Raw genomic sequence first — 20,483 nt, 5'->3', positions numbered from 1 at the left:
TCTCCATAACAGAGCATTTAGGCAATAACTTACTAAAGAGAGAAACTAAAATTTAGCAAAGTTACTTTCACCCAGGCACAACATTGTCTTGAAAGCGTTCCTGACTTTGGCCCCAGAGGGGGAACCCCATGAATATTTCATAAGAGTTGTCTGAAATGTTGTTATTTTAATGGTCCATAGCTGCGTTCTTCTCGCCAACAAGTATAACTTCACTTATAAATCTGGGAGTTCTTTCTTGTGTAAAGTAGCTTTACAATATTATTCCAGTCAGTCTTGTGTTATTAGTACTGTGCTTCAGACAGATAACAGAGACTGATAAATACAGTGGTGCCTCGCATAGCGAGGTTAATCCATTCCGGATTAACCCTCGCTATGTGAAAACATCGCTGAACGGATCAAGAAAACCCATTGGAACTGCCTGTCTTTGAGACATGACAAGAACTCACTTCATGCTACGGAGTATTACCTCCCTAGAAGTATCTGTTTCCTAGATTGGTACTTTTTAGATACCTATTGCTATGTTTAAAAATACAGTAACAGAGCGTCTTTGCTCATGTTCCGACTTGAATCTCTCTCTCTCTCTTTCTCTCTTCCTTCTTTTCCCTTCTGCACTGAAATCACCTTTTCCCTTTTACTTAGAACACAGACAGCTTCACAGTAAGTTGGAATGAAGTCATACCTCCAGCACTTTGCTTCCCCATCATGCTTCTCATTTTGGTGTCTTTTTTTTTCTGGTTGTCCACAGTAGGAATTGATATGGATAAATAAGTGAAATAGGGCTGAGTCCAAGCCAGGAAGGGTCTGCATGCTTCTGTACAGCCACTGCTTCCTTGTTTGAGGTGAAAACAGTTCTTCCACAATAAAGCAGATCTCCAATAAAATGTAACATTCTCAAGTGGTCCTGTTTCAATTATTGAGCAGCCATGTTCTTCTCCTTAATATGTACACCTCTCCATTTCCCCTGCCATCCAGTATTCCATGTCCTCAATAGTAGATCATTTTTCTGTGGTTACTGAATATGCTCAGTCATCATTGGTATGTTTTAGCATTCCCCCCTTTCAGGAACCTTTTTCTTTTTTGGTACATCTACAAAGGACACCTGTTGCTTCCCTCTTGTGTATCGGTGGTACTGTTTGGCTGTACAAGTGATGGTACATTCAGAATTTGGATTTAACTAAGTACAGGTGTAGTAAAACTAGTTACATATTTGGTAGCAAGTAATGTAATTAGTAGTTACGAAGTTGCTTTTTTAAAGACTAAAATAACACCTAAATTACTTAAGTGTAAAATACACAGTTACATAAATTACTTTTGAAATACATTTGAAAGCATTTTTAAAGGCTTTTTGACAATATTTTTTCACTCTTAAGCCATTATCATATCAGTCAAAGTGTGCTGCTTATACCACTCATAGCAAAGCAGACTCTGGGTGGTTTACAAGTTAATTACACAAGCTACGCATTCGGCCCCACTCCCAGCAAGCTGAGTACCCAATTTACCAATCTCAAAAGGATGGAAGGCTGCATCAGTCATAAGTAGGAGATGTATTCTTTGGTTTTGTCTTTTTCCTTTAAATATTTGCAGGATATAATATCAGAATTAGCCAGTAAAGAAACACAGAGAATATTTCCTTGTATTTTTCTGCTATATTGGTAACAACAGTGCAAACTATTCATAATACACATAGGCTAAAATCTATTGCTTAGAGTAGTAAGTCACACTAGATTAGGCCCATTGAATCAGTGGGGACTCGTTGAGTCAACTCTTCTGTAAGTTCCATGGATTCAAATGGGTCTATTCCGTTTGCAACATATTTTAGCATAGAAAATAGCAGTGAGAGGATTTCAGCCAATGTGTAATTGGAGCTCTTATATTGTATAGTCAAACAATACTGCCTGTGCATAGGAGGGAGGCAGCAAGTGACCTTTGTAGGTATAGCAAAAAGCAAGCAAGCAAACAATACAAGAAACTTACCTGCACAGAAATAAATAAGTAGTGCATTTAAGTTACTTTTAGGGTCTAACATTTGAAGCTCTGTTCACAGCCTGAACATCAGAAATAGAGGAAAGGACGATAGTTGTCCTAGAACCTACTATCTTTGGAGAATGGATCTGATAAGAAGGGATATACAGATTTTATCTCTTTTCCTTATATCTGGTTTCTCCCTCTCATCTTGCTTCATCTCTCCCTCCAGCCTTTTCTTCTCTGTCTTTTTCTGGATATTTGTTTTCCTTCTGCCTTTATGTTTTATGTGAAGACTTTGAGACAAATCTTGCTCATGTTGGTGTTTTGTGCCCTCAGACCACGGTGGCAAACTGTATCTCTGTCAATCATGATTACATCTTCTGTGGCTGTGCAGATGGAACTGTGCGGATTTTTAACCCTTTGAACCTTCACTTTGTAACTACACTCCCCAAACCACACTTTCTGGGAACAGATATTGCCAGCATCACGGAGGCCAGGTAGGAACATTTTCTCACTACAAAATGTCTTGTGCAATATTTTCTTGTATGATTGGCGGAAGAGGAAATAATGTTTGGGTTCTTGATCCTGTTTTATCCAGAGCTTGGAAAAGTAAATTTTCTGGACTACAATTCACAATATTTCCATGGAATTACTGTCCAGAGGTTTCTGGGAATTATAATTTGGAAACTAACTTTCCCAAGCACTGGTTTTATCCTGTGATCTAAAGAGCTTTTCAGCACAAACATGTTCTTGGCTTTTGTGAAAGGATCCAAATTTATGTCCTGCAACCTACAGTTCGAGCAATACGATGTGTGGTGGATTCATAAAGTAACATGACTAAACAAATCTATCTTTTTTACTGACTTACAAACTTACCATTCCTTGTGTTTCTTTCCCAAAGTACTTCCTTTTTTCTTCATTTATATTATTTTTTAAGAAAGTATTGTTTACTCCTTCCATCTCATTTGTCCATTAGCTTTTTGGGATTTGAAACTTGGAGAATGAAGAATGTCTGATTAATATATTGGAATGCCTCCCAGTATCCTATAATATCTAGTGTTGGGTATTGGGAACTGTTCAAGGCAAACACATTGAAAGTTACTTTGTTACCCTCACAAAGGGCTTTAATTATGTGCACATCTGCCCAATGAAAAATACTTAATTCAAAGAAATAATCTGAGCTTCTTTCTGCCTTCCCATATACCTCCATGCAACCTAGCTGAATGCCTTTTAGGTTTTAAATAAAATTGTGTCGCTATATTCTTAGCATGGTGCTGTCATAATGACTCCATAAAAAGGAACAGAAATAAACACAAATGTGCAAATCAAGTGTTAGGGTTTCCTTGTGGTTTTACAATACACCAGCTGTTAGGCTGTGTCTTCTTCACTGGCTCTGAAAATATGAAGCAGCCTGCAGATTAAAAAGTGACATTTCTGTTCAGCTCTGGAAGCTGTAGTTAAAAAACACCATGGCCCCTGCATACTCCAGTCCATTGACATATTCATGACTCTCTACCTTAGACTTGCAGTTTTCTCTTGTTTTGCCAGACTTCTGCTAGGAGAGCGGAATCAACCACTCATGACAGTTGCATCTTAAAATTGGCTTGGCTTGAAATGGGAAACTGAGCACGGAACATGAAGCCAGTTTGTTCCACTTCTAAAACCTCCTGCTGTTGGAGCACTTGATCAGAAAAAAAAAAACCCTGTATGCTTGCTTTTAAAGAAACAAAAACAAACAACCAGTCTCTCTCAGTCTCATGCCTGTCATTTCTTTCCAAGTAACACAAATCACATGCTTCTGCAGCTTGAGAGCTGATCACAATTATAGCTGCAGTTCCCTCCCCCCCCCTTCAGTTTAAAGGAAGCTGGAGACACACAGTCATCATTATAACCAATTTGTTCCATGCATTTTTGTGGGGTGCTTGTTTAAGTACTTGTGACAGCCCATGGCTTCTTTAATTACTGGGCTTTCAATCTCTGCTGCATCCTTGGGTCTCCTGTTGCCCAAACGTGGCCCCTTCAGCTGTTCATCTTAAACAATATCGCCATAGAAGTTTGCTACTCACTCATCCTACATGTTTCAGTTGCTATTGTATCTGTGGGCCAGGGTCTAGTAACATGGTCTGTTGGTGGTCTTCTTTTCCCTAGGATGATATCCACCCAGCATTCTCCAGAGTTTGGGCCTTTGAAGCTAACAATAATAAATTAATAATAATATAAGTTTATGATTCATTTGTTTATTTATATATATCCTACAGTCTGGCTCCCTGCTCCTGGTCTATCATTTTTATGTTGTTGTTGTTGTTTTGTCCAACATATTCACATGCAGGAGATCCACTTTGAAAATAGGTGGCAGCCATTTATTGCCCTCTATATACATAACATTTTTTAACAGAGTAACATAAGTAAAAAAAGGCAAGCTTCTTTCCTGAGCAGTTTAGTAAATAAATTTTGGGATATTAATAGGCTGGGGTGTATAAAGGGGAAAGCAAAGTTAACAGGAGAAATTGATGTTCAGATATGTAAATACAATGCAGACTTTGAAGGAAATCATGAAAGGGCAGTGGCGTGTCTGTCAGGTGGTGGCTTGTTGTTGTTGTTGTTGTTGTTCTTTCAGTGTAGTGATCAAGAAGATTGGGGGAAGGGGATGCATTAGTGGAAGAAAGCAATCTATGTTTCCATTGTCTCCCAAGATGCAAGTGCAGGAAAGCCAAGGATGCCAGGCATGTGCTTTGTACCTTTGGGAGCAAAAGGAACAGAGAGAAGGAAACATAAGAATTATGCATAGGAGTTATTCACTCGCTTTGTTTGTGCTACTGACTGTTACGGCACTAATAATTAGGGAAACTGTGTAGGGGCTTCACAAGATCAAGGAGAAGATACAATTTGTTTTGTGTTCTGTGCCTCTCATACATACATTCTCGAGATATGGTATCTTATCTCCACCATTCTGTTCCTAGTTCCCTGTAGATTTATAATTCTCCACTGTGTATGGATGTTTGTAGAGTGCAGTTCTGAAGTGACCAAGAAATGGTCTTTGTCAAGTTAGCACTCTTTAAACTGCCTCCTTTGCCTTATTTTTAACTTAAGGAAAGGTAAATACCATATATTGTGGGATTGTGAACTATGCTGCTGTGAATGGGATGACTATTGAAGCAAAGGTTTAATATTGGGAAGGAATTAGTACATTTTTCCTATGGGAGGATATGTGAGAAGGAAAGGAAGGTTTTGCCCCGGAGGCAAGGGGGAACCATCCCTGACAGAGGTTGCAGATGAAATGAGGAGACAAAATATGCCAAAGCTCATTACACTTGGGCCCTTTAGCTGGCTGTCAAGTTACATTTTAACTTGCTTGTTGGGGTGTTCATTCTGCTGAGTGGAATTAGAGGCAGTAGGATTACAAGGCTAGTTGTATGTTCTTTGTCCATTCTGGGCTGTTGAGAAGACAAAGAGATTGATTCAGCTATTCAGTGAGAAATTATAAGACTTTTATGAGGTGGGACTTCCTGCTGTAAAAGAGCATGTCCCAGGACCCTGGACTCTTTTCCCTAGGAAGCTGGGCTGAGGGCGAAGGCCAGGTCTGTTTGCATGGATGCTATGCTGAGTTTTTTTTTCCTGGGCTTTCCTTTTGTCTCCTGACCACATGGCCTGGTGGTGGGGCCTAGGGGTGGGACTTCCTGCTGTAAAAGAGCATGTCCCAGGACCCTGGACTCTTTTCCCTAGGAAGCTGGGCTGAGGGCGAAGGCCAGGTCTGTTTGCATGGATGCCATGCTGAGTTTTTTTTTCCTGGGCTTTCCTTTTGTCTCCTGACCACATGGCCTGGGGGTGGGGCCTAGGGGTGGGACTTCCTGCTGTAAAAGAGCATGTCCCAGGACCCTGGACTCTTTTCCCTAAGAAGCTGGGCTGAGGGCGAAGGCCAGGTCTGTTTGCATGGATGCCATGCTGAGTTTTTTTTTCCTGGGCTTCCCTTTTGTCTCCTGACCACATGGCCTGGGGGTGGGGCCTAGGGGTGGGACTTCCTGCTGTAAAAGAGCATGTCCCAGGACCCTGGACTCTTTTCCCTAGGAAGCTGGGCTGAGGGCGAAGGCCAGGTCTGTTTGCATGGATGCCATGCTGAGTTTTTTTTTCCTGGGCTTTCCTTTTGTCTCCTGACCACATGGCCTGGGGGTTGGGCCTAGGGGTGGGACTTCCTAATGTAAAAGAGCATGTCCCAGGACCCTGGACTCTTTTCCCTAGGAAGCTGGGCTGAGGGCGAAGGCCAGGTCTGTTTGCATGGATGCCATGCTGAGTTTTTTTTCCTGGGCTTTCCTTTTGTCTCCTGACCACATGGCCTGGGGGTGGGGCCTAGGGGTGGGACTTCCTGCTGTAAAAGAGCATGTCTCAGGACCCTGGACTCTTTTCCCTAGGAAGCTGGGCTGAGGGCGAAGGCCAGGTCTGTTTGCATGGATGCCATGCTGAGTTTTTTTTCCTGGGCTTTCCTTTTGTCTCCTGACCACATGGCCTGGGGGTGGGGCCTAGGGGTGGGACTTCCTGCTGTAAACGAGCATGTCTCAGGACCCTGGACTCTTTTCCCTAGGAAGCTGGGCTGAGGGCGAAGGCCAGGTCTGTTTGCATGGATGCCATGCTGAGTTTTTTTTTCCCTGGGCTTTCCTTTTGTCTCTTGACCACATGGCCTGGGGGTGGGGCCTAGGGGTGGGACTTCCTGCTGTAAAAGAGCATGTCCCAGGACCCTGGACTCTTTTCCCTAGGAAGCTGGGCTGAGGGCGAAGGCCAGGTCTGTTTGCATGGATGCTATGCTGAGTTTTTTTTTCCTGGGCTTTCCTTTTGTCTCCTGACCACATGGCCTGGTGGTGGGGCCTAGGGGTGGGACTTCCTGCTGTAAAAGAGCATGTCCCAGGACCCTGGACTCTTTTCCCTAGGAAGCTGGGCTGAGGGCGAAGGCCAGGTCTGTTTGCATGGATGCCATGCTGAGTTTTTTTTCCTGGGCTTTCCTTTTGTCTCCTGACCACATGGCCTGGGGGTGGGGCCTAGGGGTGGGACTTCCTGCTGTAAAAGAGCATGTCCCAGGACCCTGGACTCTCAAATTTTGTATCTGGCCTTAATATGGTAAATAGGAAAGCCAATTAGATTTGCATAAGCCGGGGAGTTAGGAAAGTTTTAAGGATCTGATCATACTTTTGCACTATTAAAGAGCAGGCCGGGTAGGTGAGGCTCGTCAGCCATGGAAGGCAGCCCATCTAGGAGAAGGAAAACTCCGATTTCAAACCTCCACTGCCTTGTGGCTATATCCACCAATGGAAAAGGCTTCAGGAGTTAACCTCGAGGCAAAATCCGGAGCTGGAGTCCCGAAGGCAGCTCGTGTCGTTCTGCCAACTCCTGCGACGTTGCTGGAACCAGTCGTATTGGCTCTTGCCTTTCCATTGGACCATTTCAGCAATGTGGAGAGGGGGGATCTGCTGCTTGGGTAACAGCCTATCCTCCATATTACCTTACCCGGGCTTTATGCTCTGGAGAGGACACTCCTCAATTCAGAGCATGTTACCATAGTCTCTCGAGACTGAAGGATGCCTATGTGTATGAGGGCAACTTCTGTCCACAGAGTGCTAGGGTTACATTCAGGTTACATGCAGAACACTTTTTATCACATTTTAATGCTATTCAGCATAATCTGAAAGCCAGTGTTAAGTACTAGAAGAAGGCCCCAATATGAGGTTTCACCACATTGAGACAGAACAGCACCGAGCTGTGAAACTGTATCTGATGGGTTCAGGATTCAACTAAAATTTTAGGAACATACAGTATGTCTTTCTTGATTGAGTATAAAGAAAGAATTTCAAGTTGCCAGTTTGGTCATGAATGCTTTCATAAATTAAGTATGTGGCCTAAAGCCAGACTCACACTCTTTGCCTTCTGTTGTTGTTACTATGTGCCATCAAGTTGAAACCGACATATAGCAACCCTAATAGGCTTTCAAGGTAAGTGAGATATTGAAGATGAGGTTTTACCAGTCCCACTCCCCCAGTGAGTTTCTATGGCTAAATGGGGATTTGAACCCAGGTCTCTTAGTCCATCACTCTACTATACCACACTGGATATCCCTTTGCCTTCTGCCCTATTTCATTTATTTATGTATTTCCCTCCTTTCTCCTCAAAAGGACCTATTGATCTGTGTTAGAGGGTTATTAAACAAAGAGGTGAGGAGTCATTGATCCTCTAGAACAGAGGTGAACAAAATGCAGCCCCAGGAGCCCAAATGCGAGGGCATAGAAGCCACGTGGTGGTGGTGCAGGTTAAACCGCAGAAGCCTCTGTGCTGTAAGGTCGGAAGACTAGCAGTCGTAAAATTGAATCCACATGATGGAGTGAGCTCCCGTTGCTTGTCCCAGCTCCTGCCAACCTAGTGCATGTAAATGCAAGTAGATAAATAGGTACCACCTTGGTGGGAAGGTCATGGTGGTCCATGTCTAGTTGTGCTGGCCACATGACCACAGAAACTGTCTTTGGACAAACGCAGGCACTGTGGCTTGGAGATGGGAATGAGCACCGTGCCCTAGAGTTGGACACAACTGGACTAAATGTCAAGGAGAACCTTTACATTTACTAGAAGCCAATTCTGCCATGTTTGTGGCTCCCCAGCAGCTCACATTGCCATGTCCCCCAACAATTTGTAACTTGTTTTGTTTTTTGAAAAATAGAGTGCTAGAGGATATAAAAAGGCTTTTTGAGTTGTTTTTAAAAAGTTTTTTAAAGGGAAAAAAAGTATTTTGGATGTGAGTGAAACATAGGTGTAGATCTGCCCTTCATGGTTCAGAGGTGGGATTGTGTGACCCTTGCATGTCTGGAATTTATCCATCCCCCATTCAAGATGTTTTGGCTTGCATTTGTTGACCTCTTCCACCTAACATGGCCAATAGTAAAAAGCTGTGGCATTTGTAGGCCAAAACCTGGAAAACAAATTCTTCCCCTCACCTATGTAAAGATTATGACAGTACAATGCTCATTGAGTGCTGGAAATAAACAAATCTTTATGTCACAATAGGAAAAATAAGTAGTGTTCTCTCCTGATTTTCCTTTGTTCTGTTTCCCTTTGCACAAATTTTATTTGCACAAAATAATACCATTTTATTCACAAGTAGCTAACTTAACAATTAACTATTGTGCTATTCTTTCACAGCCGGCTCTTCTCCAGCACGACAGATGCCAAGTATCCAGACACCATTGCCTTGACCTTTGACCCCAATAACCAATGGCTATCATGCGTTTACAATGATCACAGCTTGTATGTGTGGGATGTCAAGGACCCCAAGAAAGTGGGCAAGGTTTATTCTGCCTTATACCACTCCTCATGTGTTTGGAGTGTTGAGGTAAATAAAAACTAAGAAGATTGTGATGGGAGAGGGCAGAAAGGAAGCAGTGTCAAACAGGTGCACTGGGAGTGATTAGCAGTCTTATTATTACCTGTTACTAATTAAGACAATAATTCTCATTTTGACAAGAGACAATATTTTTCTTCTTCTGTTTATGAGTGCATGCTTCATAAAGAAGCAATATTTTGCCTGTGTAGTAATGACTGTCCAGAATCTATGGGACTGGAAAGTCCGTAATTGTAGAAGAACTGTAAGAAGAGATATAAAGAGAGAAAGAACAACCCTACATATTTAGGTGACTATAAATAGTCTGAGGCCAGGGTCCAGATTTAGGTGTTTATTGTTAGTAGTTTAAAGTCAGCTTCTGCATAACTGTACTCATACTTGCAGTGATCTGAACTGGATGACTCCCTACTTAACCACAGCCTATGTGGTTACAAAAGCCATTCAGTTTCTATCAGAGCACTTTCTATATGTGTAAAGTATGTGTATGTGTAAAGACGCAGGAGGGGCAAGTAGTCAAATATGGCGTTCAGAGGTTTCCACTTTAGAGGTGATCAGCTTTACTATCCCTGTCCTTGGGACAAGACCTAATCTTTAATTGCTTTTGTGAAATTGGCCTTCAGTCCAAGCTCCCCATTTTACGCATGTTCTGAATAACTTTTAAAAACTGATCTGCTCTTCCTTATGCCCCTAAATCCCTTCTTCGAGTTAATCAGAAAAGTAACAACAAGCAGAGTGTATGGGCTGCTCAGAGTGCACTAAATATTTTTAAGTCACTTCAGTTACACCAGCTAGAAAAAAACACACAGCTATAACGTCCTGCTGCTCCCTGCTGGCGTATGCATGTCTGCATAAGAAGGTTTAAATATCTGTGGAATTCACTTGCTCCTTTCTGCTTGCCCCTGGAAAAGACCATTCAGGATGTTATGTAATAGCAGGATTCCTTTTCAAAGAACAAATAAGCATTGTGTTCCAATTAGGTCATTCTCTATAAATTAAACATGAAGGTGTAATCTGGCTAAGAAAATTAATTTAAGTGGTAGATATAGCAGGTTTTCTCTACCTTAATTATATAGAACATGAAATTTGGGGGGCACTCTGAATTGAGACAGTGAAAAAAAAAGTCCTACCTTCCAAAATTAATTAACTAGTTATGTGCTGTCGAGTCAGAACTGATTTATGGTGACTCTAGTAGGGCTTTCAAGGCAAGTGAGATATGGTTGTTGTGGGTTTTTCGGGTTCTTTGGCCATGTTCTGAAGGTTGTTCTTCCTAACGTTTTGCCAGTCTCTGTGGCCGGCATCTTCAGAGGACAGCAAACTGTGCTGTTCTCTGAAGATGCCGGCCACAGAGACTGGCAAAACGTTAGGAAGAACAACCTTCAGAACACGGCCAAAGAACCCGAAAAACCCACAACAATCATTAGATCCCAGCTGTGAAAGCCTTCGCAAATACATAAGTGAGATATTTTGAGTGGTTTTACTAGTTCTGCACTTCCAGTGAGTTTCCATGGCTAAGCAAGGATTTCAACTCAGGCTTTCTAGTCTATTGCTCTATCGACTACACTACACTTGTGTAAAATTAGCCATCATTTAAATAGTAAGCAGCCCTATTTTTCCTTGAATGTGATCTCCCTACTTGCCTTTTGTCTTCTGTTTCAGAAAATACAGTTTCAGTTATGGTGGGTTGCTGTCAATGCATTAGAACCTGACCAGCCTTTCTTACTCTGCTTTGTTCTTTACCTTCCTCCAGGTGTACCCTGAGGTGAAGGATAGTAATCAGTCCTGTTTACCTCCAAACTCCTTCATTACTTGCTCCTCTGATAATACCATCCGCCTCTGGAACACCGAGAGCTCCAACATCCATGGTGCCACGCTGCATCGGAACATCCTGAGCCACGTAAGAATCCCTTTCAGGCTGGAATTCATAGCACACAGTTACTATTACTGCGAGGCAAAAAAGGAGAACAACAGCTGGCATGATAATGAATGTGCATTCCAGGCATTATAGCTTTCTGTTTTGTTTGATAATGTAGCTGCAGTGATCAAGTGAAAGTAGCTTATGAATAGTCGGCCAGTTGTAACCTATTCAAATTTTCTGCCTTTTTTTCAGAATGCTTTTGCTCAACAGATATGATGCAGAAAGTTATGGTGATGCTAATTCTCTTTACAAATATAATCCAACACCACTACTTTGGCCTATTTCAATATATTATATTCTGTTGTGTTTTAATAACTAAAAGACTATTACCTTTTAATACTTGATTACCTAATTAAGATGGTCCTATGAGCCATATGTAATGTCAGCATTGTAGTGTATGTTTGTATATATGAATGAGAGGTCTGTCTGTTTTAGTCAGCTGCCCAGATATTTGTGGCAGAATGCTATGGTGTTTATCCTTGGCCCTTCAACACATTTGTAGACTATTATCTCAGAGTGCAGGACACGCAACAATGGGCTCAAGTTAAAGGAAGCCAGAATTTGGTTGAATATCAGGAAAAACATCCTAGCAGTTAGAGCAGTACAACAGTGGAACCCATTACCTCAGGAGTTGGTGAGTGCTCCAACACTGGAGACATTCAGGAAAAATGTAGATAATCACCTGGCTGATATGCTTTGATTGTATTCCTGCATTGAGCAGGGGTTAGATGTGATGGCCTTATAGGCCCCTTCCAACTTCACTTTTCTATGGTTCTGTGATAAAATGGTTTGTTAATCCAAAGCTTTTCCAGAACTGACCAGATCATACTCTTGAACATAAGACGTTCACTATAATTTCCAGTTTCCATGGAAACTCAGAACTGACTCTACTATTAGGGAAGGTGAAGCATTTGCCCCAAGGCAACTGATTTCAGGTGTCCTGAAAGGGCAGCTAATTGATGGTTGTTTAATTTCCCATTATTGTTGTTTTGCTTATGGGAACAGGTACTACAGTATGATGTTTTTTTGCCTCATACGTCAATATTAAGTTACCTGACTTTGGCTGCTTTACTTCTTATCATTGCTGCGTAGGTGTCATTTGGTATTACACCTCAGGCAGCAAAATCTTCTGGGCTGGCCCTATGTATATTGATGCTGAATGAAAGATATTTCCTCTTCAGTCAGAAGTATTAGTGTTAAAATTTGAAAAATGGAAAAGAGGGATGAAGGCAAATAATATTATAGCATATTAGGGCTTGCTCCATAAATCAGTTACTCTGTAAAATTTCAAAATGTGACCCCTAAGGATCTCCAGCTCTGTTCTTCCATTTTTGTGTTCTACCTTGTATTACAAAGTCTTGTGCTGATCCTTCCTCTGAATTGAATCTTCCTGTAGTGCAACAAAAGTGTAAGTGAGGACTGTTTCCCAGGCCTCACAATGCTTGCAGTCATTTTACTCTAGAAAATAGCCGTATGTTTCAAGTATCAAATGGCTGCTTTCTGTAGTCTCTGTACGCAGTGGACACAGTAGAGTGTTGTTTTCAGCCCCTCACATCTTATTCTTCTGGTACACCTTATATTTTTCAGTGGTCTGCTGTTCTGGGTTTCACCTAAACTTACTAAAATTTCATTTAGGTTCTTTTTGTGTTGCTTGAATGTGTGTGTTGAAAGACCATTGGCATAGTTAGAATAAGAGAGACAGCATGCGTGTTTCTGGCTTTGTACACACAGTTGTAATTGCTGCTGATTCAAGAGAATGTATGTTTCATCAATGCAATTTTAATTTTTTGTCTTACTCACTTCATATGGCAACTCTTTGTTTTTTTCACTAGGACCTGATGAAGATCATTTATGTAGATGAAAACACTCAAGCTCTCCTGGATACAGAGTACAACATGGGTGGAGGTGTGGACAAGGCTGACACACAGACCTTGGATGCAAAAGTAGGGATTCGCACAGTGTGTGTGAGCCCAACTGGGGAACACCTGGCCTCAGGTGATAGAATAGGCACCCTCAGGTATGTCTTGGAATCTTGGAGAAGCCTGGCCTTTGGTAGTAGCATAGAAAGATATTTTCTGACCATCTGCTGATACTCCTTCCAGGATCCATGAGTTGAAGTCCCTGAGAGAGTTGCTGAAGGTGGAAGCCCATGATTCTGAGATCCTCTGCCTTGAATACTCCAGACCTGAGACAGGTAAGATGGGTTTCAGCACTCACTCTCTTCCTGCTAGTTTAACATCATATTACTAATCAATTGCTTTCTCTTCCATCAAGCTATGTTGTTCTCTTAGCTGAGAAAGATTATACAATGCTATATGTAAAAGATGAAAATATGAAGGAGATGCTTTTGAAGAGGTCATTAATTTGTTGAGATTGCATGATGAACATGGACAAAAAATTGCCTGTGCGCTCAGCTCTATGGTTCAAAAACACATTACGCTGCTTCTGAACATCAGCATAGTAGATACTTCCTAAAGATGAGGCCCGAGGAAGTATCAGTTTTCAATATGGATTTTATTCTTTTCTTAACATAATAACAGGACTGAAACTTCTAGCATCAGCGAGCCGGGACAGGCTGATCCATGTTTTGGATGCAGGAAAAGATTATAGCTTGCAACAAACCCTGGATGAGCATTCATCCTCCATCACAGCAGTCAAGTTTGCAGGTATTTGAACTATGCATTTTGGGACGTAGCTCATGGGAGGTCATTAAAATTTTCTCCACATTTTCTCTACAATGCCTCATTTTTTCGCCTTTCATTCTCTAAAGTGTTAGAATTTGTCCGGGTAGTGAGAGTAACTGGCTAGTGGTAAAAGATGAGCAAAACGGTATTCAAGATATATGTCATATCAACCCTAACTTGCATAGGCGACAGTGAGGTTGCAGCCACAGATGCATCTGAGAGACCACAAATTTCCTGCCCTGGTATAGAGTTTCTGTGTTCTTCATGCAGGCTTTATCGAGTGATGTTGTGCAGATATTTGCAGATAGGTCCTGTGACAGATCTTCCCCATTTGGGGTTTGAAATTTAAAAGTTGATTTCAAATAAATAGCTGCAAGTAATGAGTTTATAGTGATTCATTCCTTTTTTTGAATGATGAAGACATAAGTGGAGTAAATTGCCATTCTAATTCGGCACTTCTTATGTAGTGTAACAGTAACGTTTTTAGTCATTTCTAAAATTACAGGGATACATGGTTCCAAAATGGTAGAGGAAAAATATAATGTAATTCATATGCTGCTGAGAAATAGAGAAAGTAAAGTAACTTTTTAAGAGCAACAGTAGTAGTAACTAATCAGGGGTGTCATGAAACTAGAGCTAGAACTAATTATTTTCCTGCTTGCATATAATCTCTTTTGATCTAGTGCAAGAGTGGACAATCTCCAGAAGTGTGGGAGTTGCAAAAACATCTCCCTCAACCTTGGAGGACTGCATCTATGGCTGCACCTCCAACTCTGTAATTTTTTTCTTACAAAAAATTTTTTAAAACTAAAATATTCCCTTAGTGGCCAATACTGTATTGGTTTTTTTTAAAGAGTTAAAAAAACATATGGGGGAACAAGTGCAGTTGGATCTCGTTTGTCCTTTGAGGACTGCATGAAGTCCATTGGCTGCATGTTGCTCATCCCTGATCTAGGAAGAGTAATCTGTTATATGCAGGCACTAATGTGGTGCATACTGTGCAGGACAATAAGGAAAATAGAAAGGCAGATGGAAGATATTGAAAGAGAATTGTTGGGAGGCTCCTTATTCATGGTCTCCAATATATTTGTCTCCCTCTAGCCAATGATGGAAAGGTGCGGATGATAAGCTGTGGAGCAGATAAGAGCATCTATTTCCGTACCGCACAGAAGGTAATTCCATTAATCTTTTCTCTTTATATAACTTATTGAGTGGTTCTGTTTTAAGAGTGAAGGTCTAAGCAAAAGTTGTGGGTGATGTTCCAGGCCATGTTTCTTTCCATCTTGACCATTTAGAAAACTTTATAAGAAGCTGTGTAGGACTGCTGGTTGTGGACCAAATTAGTCACCATCCCATTTTTGTCTCTTTTCGAAACTGTTACTTCAAAGGGCACCTTTATTTCTTGCTTGCGGAGAGAGGAGAGACTGGCTAAGCATTTGGGTTTCACTATGTGTCTGTTTCCTGTGCTTAGACAGGTGATGGGGTTCATTTTACTCGCACACACCATGTTGTCAGGAAAACCACTCTTTATGACATGGATGTGGACCCTAATTGGAAATATGCTGCTATTGGATGTCAAGACCGTAACATCAGGTTAGTTCACTAATTTCTATGGAGCCTCATGTGACTCTTAAAAACCTGTCTATGATGCTTAGTTCATTAACCTCAAGGTCTCATTCACTCAGGGCTCGATTCAGTTATGTTCAGGTGTGCTTAGGGAAAAGGAAATAATTTATGTGAGATAGTGACCAATAATTTACTAATAATGATGGCAAATGGATTTAGTAAGTAGACAGTATGAGGGAAATGAAGCTTACATTCACCCATCACAATTTACATGTACTCCCAAGGTAAAGTGAATGCGCTCTGGTGCAAAAAATCTCTTGGGGATTAGGACCCATCATCCTATCATAAAAGCTGAGGCAAATCTTACTCTCAAGGAATTATATACGTTTGTCCCACTGGCAAAAGCTGAAAACAAACAAGTGGAAAACTTGTCAGAGGCTTTTGTCCTCCTGACTGCCAACCATTGTGAGCTTCCTGGGGACACTTGGCTTGCTGTTGTTAGAAACAGACCTTCTCAGACCAGATGTGTAACTTTGATGTCTTGTCACAGAGCTTTACTTAGGATTACAACTTTTGATTTCCTTTTCAGGATTTTCAATATTAGCAGCGGGAAGCAAAAGAAGCTATATAAGGGATCCCAAAGTGAAGATGGCACCTTAATTAAAGTAAGGCCTTTTCTGGTTTCAGCACAGTCTCTATTGGGTTTATTCCTCCTGTTTCTCTTGATTTATGCCTTTTCTTGTATGCAGCTTTAATGGAGGAACTGGATTTCACCTTAATTTCATGTAAAGCTTTAAACTTTCTGATATAAAGATACTATTCAGTGATTGCATTTTGTGTGTAAATGAGTTGCAAGAAAGCTTATCTGTTATCAAGACATTCCAATTGTAAATTAAAGGTATCATGGTTTACAAATCCAAGCAAAAATAGCATGACTGATGTCTAATTATTATTCCAGAAAGTGATTAACGAAATTTATGGGCATGGTATCTTAAACCTTCTACATTAAAATAGGAACAAACGAATAAATATTGGCTAGAGGTTGCTTAGTTTAAGTGCTTTGTTTTTAAAATGGCTACTGCAGCAGATTTCTGCTCTACTGCAGTTGTCATTTTTACAGTGGGTTGTGCTGCGTAAGCGTATTTGAGATATTTGCATTTTCCCCACTGCATATGTACGCCTTGGAATCCTGGGGCAATTCATCTACTCACTTTGGAAGATCAATGCATGCTGTGTCGTGGCACATGTATAGTAGCTCTGTGTTCCACCATTTCCTTTCTAGCTTTTTAAACAACTCCCCTAGAGTTTATTCAGGAAGAACCCTTTCTAGCCACACCAGTTTGCCTGCTTTCACAATCATTTGAACAATGCAAACTGTTAGCAATCTGCGAAATTGAGGAACTGACAGTATCCTCAAGAGGAGACATCTTGGAATGAACAACATCCATTGAAGTTCAGTTCTAATCTCTCTTACTTCAGAAGAATGCCTGACTTTGAATGCCTGATGTAGCCTGAAGAGCAGAAATAAAATAGAAAATAACAGACTGTGTGGCCTCTTTAAGACTAGCACATTTATTATAGCATGAGTTTTGTTATGTATGTGTGCATACCTGGAGTATTTTTTATCAAGTCATAGATCCTGCTTCTCATCTAGTGCTGCTGTAGTTAACAAGCAGAGTAAGGGAAGGGTTTCTTTAAACAGACATTCTTACTGTTTAGCTGCACTCTCATTTTTGTATTAATATGTTTTGGGCTGAATTTAGTAGGGTCTGTCTTCTTGTGTTTTAAGGTAGCACTGTGCTCTCTAGAACAATTTATGTAAGTTGCTGTAAATTCATTCCCTGAATTGGTATAATTAGTCAGACTCTTTGTAACAGTCATTTTTGTACCAGTGAGGTAAGAGTACAGTGCACAAGTTGTAGGCTGGCAATATATGATTGTTTCTCTCAATTCTTGTCTTGAATAGGAAAGACCTAATCCAGTATCTATGGGTTAACAAACAAAACGGGCAAGTTTTCAGGTTCTCTAGAACTCTCTATCAGGCAGATGGTAAAATTAGAACTGGGGGAAGTTATGGAGGTTTGGCTGTATATCTTAAGGTATAGAGGTATGTAATAAAACTCAGTCTCGGCTTGATGAATCAGAGAGGTATGCAGGTATTACATAATCTCCGGCAAAACTCAGGATGCAGAAAGAATTTTGCTCCAAGCCAAACCAAATTCCTCCAGTTATTGTGCTTGGTATGGGATTATGAGCCAAGAACACCGACAGTGGAGCAGACATCATGGCATGTCTTCTGCAGAAGCATTTGTCCCCAAATAGTTGCAGCCACAATTGAGTGCTTCACTGTCTGAAGAAAGCATTGCTGGCTCCCCAGTTCAAGCCAAGGTAAAACTTTCCTTGCAGCAGAGAAGGGGTCCTGCCTGCAAATCCCAGTGAGAGGCTTCTCTGGAAGACAAAGAGATCGTTAACCAGGAGCGGGTGGGCAGTGCTTGGCTGGAGGGCAGCACAGGGCACAAGTAGCTGCCACCAGTGGCCTAATATGGAATGTGATACCCAGATTGTGCTGATCAGCCTCATGGAGGCCTGAAAGCTGCCTTATGTCATTTTTTAAGTGGTGTGGGAAGTGCATCTTTAGGATATACTGTACACTTGTTTCTGGCTTGGACCAGAATGCCAGGGCCCTGCTGAGCTTCCACTGAATGGAAAGTCCCTTCAGCATAGTAATGTGGGATTGCACTCCATTAAGTTTAAATTCCTGTAAGCACAATTTTTGGAGCAGAGGAACTCTGCCATACATACAGTATATTAGACTCAATTCTCCCAGCCCTTGTTCTGTTTGTTTCAGGTGCAAACAGATCCCTCTGGTCTTTATATTGCAACAAGCTGCTCTGACAAGAATCTTTCCATCTTTGATTTCTACTCAGGCGAGTGTGTGGCCACAATGTATGGGCACTCAGGTACGTTGCAAACCTTTATTGTTGATGAGTTGAGCATTCTTTGGAGGCTATTTTTAAAGTGCAGGAAGTAGATTTTTTCAACCACATGTTGGTTTATTACAACATGGGAAGGCATCATGCAGTCAGCAGATTTCATTTACTCCCAGAACTGGTTCTCTCGGCCCCTATGACTGCTACTTAATTTCATGGTACAGTGATTGAAGTGGTTGAAAGGGGAAACAAAGCCTGGATTTTGTTTCTAAACCAGGTAGCCAGGTTTGCTTTAGTTTGAAGGACACTTTTGCTCTTGGAAGATTCTCCAGGAAAGAGAGCTATCGTTTAAAACAAAGTGATTTTGTTCTTTATTTCTAAACTGATCTTTTGGATCCAACAGTGAGGGGGACATTTCTTCCATATAATGTTGATGTTTCAGCAGTGGCAGTGGAGCAAAGAATTGATATCAAAGCAAACAAGGTGCCCTTCTCCTGCATACAGTTATTTTCACTCAATTCCTTAGAAGATTTGTGTTCTGCTCTTTGGCTAATGGCCCCAAAGCACATCCCACTACTAAGGAAATGGGGGACGGGGACGGTGTTGTGGCATCTTAAGGACTAAGGTGTTTTATTCAGCATAACCATTTTATGCACTACAACTTATTTCTTTGATATCATTTTTGTAATCCTTGTTTTTACTACAGCAGGATATCATTGCTACCCCTTGGAAATGAAATGTGATTAATGCACTAAAAGCCACACACATAAAATAAAACAAATCCTGCCAACTTGAGCAGCCGTAAGGTGCTGTTTCTGCCTGCCTTCCTTTTTATTAGACTGGTGCTGGTTGGCTAAGATGTTAGCTGGAGCTGGAGCAAACAATTATGTATTCTTTGCCTGCTTCCTTCTCTTTCCTCACTAATCCTTCAGATCTGGACTTCTAGTTCAGTTTTATGTGTAAAATGACCCAGTGTGGAGGAGTCAGGCTGGTGAACTAGGATTTGATTGATGTATACCAATTGCACCAAAATGTACAGCTGACAAACTCTAAACTGTTGAGTTGACGACATTGTGCATGGGCAAATTCTGAGAACTGTTCTCCTTGGCCTCCTAATTTTTACAGAGATTGTAACAGGGATGATGTTCAGCAATGATTGTAAACACTTGATCTCAGTCTCTGGTGACAGGTAAGCCAACAGGCATTTCTGTTTTAACAATCTCTTTTATTTATTAAATAGAAGCTAGTGCATGTACACATAAGTATGCCCATGGGTATGCACACAGAGAGAGAGAGAGAGATGCATTTATTTGATGTGAATGTCAATGTCCAAATGTCAGCTTTCCAAAGCAAGATTTGTTCAATGTATTGGGAATATTGAGGAAGCGTGTATAAAACGATAGCATTCAGGAATTTTTGCAGTGTCCAGATGAAGGGAGGTGGTGGGTTCCAGGTGAGTAAGAGTGCACTAAAGAGTAGGCATCAAGGAGGGGAATACAGACAGAGCCTCATGGCACAGTGGTTAAAGTGCAGTACTGCTGCCAAAACTCTGCTCACAATCTGGGTTCAATCTCAGGTAGCCAGCTCCAGGTCCACTCAGCCTTCCATCCTTCCAAGGTCAGTAAATAAGTACCCATCATGCTGTGAGGGCAGTGTGTGCCCTGCATAATTAAGTTAACTGCCCAGAGAGTCCTTTAAGTGCTATGGGGCAGTATTTAAGCAGCACACTTTTTATTGAAGCTTGCAGAGCATGTATCGGCACATTGCAGGAAAGGATCAGGATCTGTGCCACAAACTGTGGCTCTCCAGATGCTGTTGAACTAGAATTCTCATCATGCCTCATTATTGAGCAGACTGGTTTGGGCTGATGACTCCAGCTGTATGCTAAACACTTCATATACTTCTCTGGCTTCCAGCTGTATTTTCATCTGGCGTCTGAGTTCTGAAATGACAATCAACATGCGGCAGCGGCTGGCAGACATGAAACAAAGAGGAAAGCAGGCAGAGAAAGCACAACCAGGCAAAACCACTGGTGTCACCAGGTAGGAGGA

At 41.4% G+C, this 20,483-nt stretch overlaps 1 protein-coding gene across 5 annotated transcripts in view; it reads left to right on the top strand.

Moving 5' to 3' along the window:
• The window catches only part of MAPKBP1 (mitogen-activated protein kinase binding protein 1), a 149,396-nt gene that overhangs the window by 101,642 nt on the left and 27,271 nt on the right, over positions 1-20,483 (top strand). For 3 of the 5 annotated variants that reach the window (XM_078391337.1, XM_020793724.3, XM_020793723.3), the window contains exons 9-21: positions 640-657; positions 2,302-2,462; positions 9,139-9,328; positions 11,085-11,231; positions 13,085-13,269; positions 13,355-13,446; positions 13,793-13,918; positions 15,038-15,108; positions 15,408-15,529; positions 16,092-16,167; positions 18,351-18,462; positions 19,558-19,621; positions 20,349-20,474. In XM_078391337.1, coding sequence (XP_078247463.1) covers positions 640-657; positions 2,302-2,462; positions 9,139-9,328; positions 11,085-11,231; positions 13,085-13,269; positions 13,355-13,446; positions 13,793-13,918; positions 15,038-15,108; positions 15,408-15,529; positions 16,092-16,167; positions 18,351-18,462; positions 19,558-19,621; positions 20,349-20,474 — 1,490 coding nt within the window. The remainder of the gene's footprint in view (positions 1-639; positions 658-2,301; positions 2,463-9,138; positions 9,329-11,084; positions 11,232-13,084; positions 13,270-13,354; positions 13,447-13,792; positions 13,919-15,037; positions 15,109-15,407; positions 15,530-16,091; positions 16,168-18,350; positions 18,463-19,557; positions 19,622-20,348; positions 20,475-20,483) is intronic. The other 2 variants (XM_078391343.1, XM_078391338.1) reach the window with 1 other exon arrangement.

This window comes from Pogona vitticeps, chromosome 1, assembly GCF_051106095.1.
Source record: "Pogona vitticeps strain Pit_001003342236 chromosome 1, PviZW2.1, whole genome shotgun sequence".
NCBI classification, from domain to species: domain Eukaryota; kingdom Metazoa; phylum Chordata; class Lepidosauria; order Squamata; family Agamidae; genus Pogona; species Pogona vitticeps.
The sequence above is the reverse complement of the archived record's forward strand: the minus strand, read 5'-3'. Positions and strand labels throughout refer to the sequence as shown.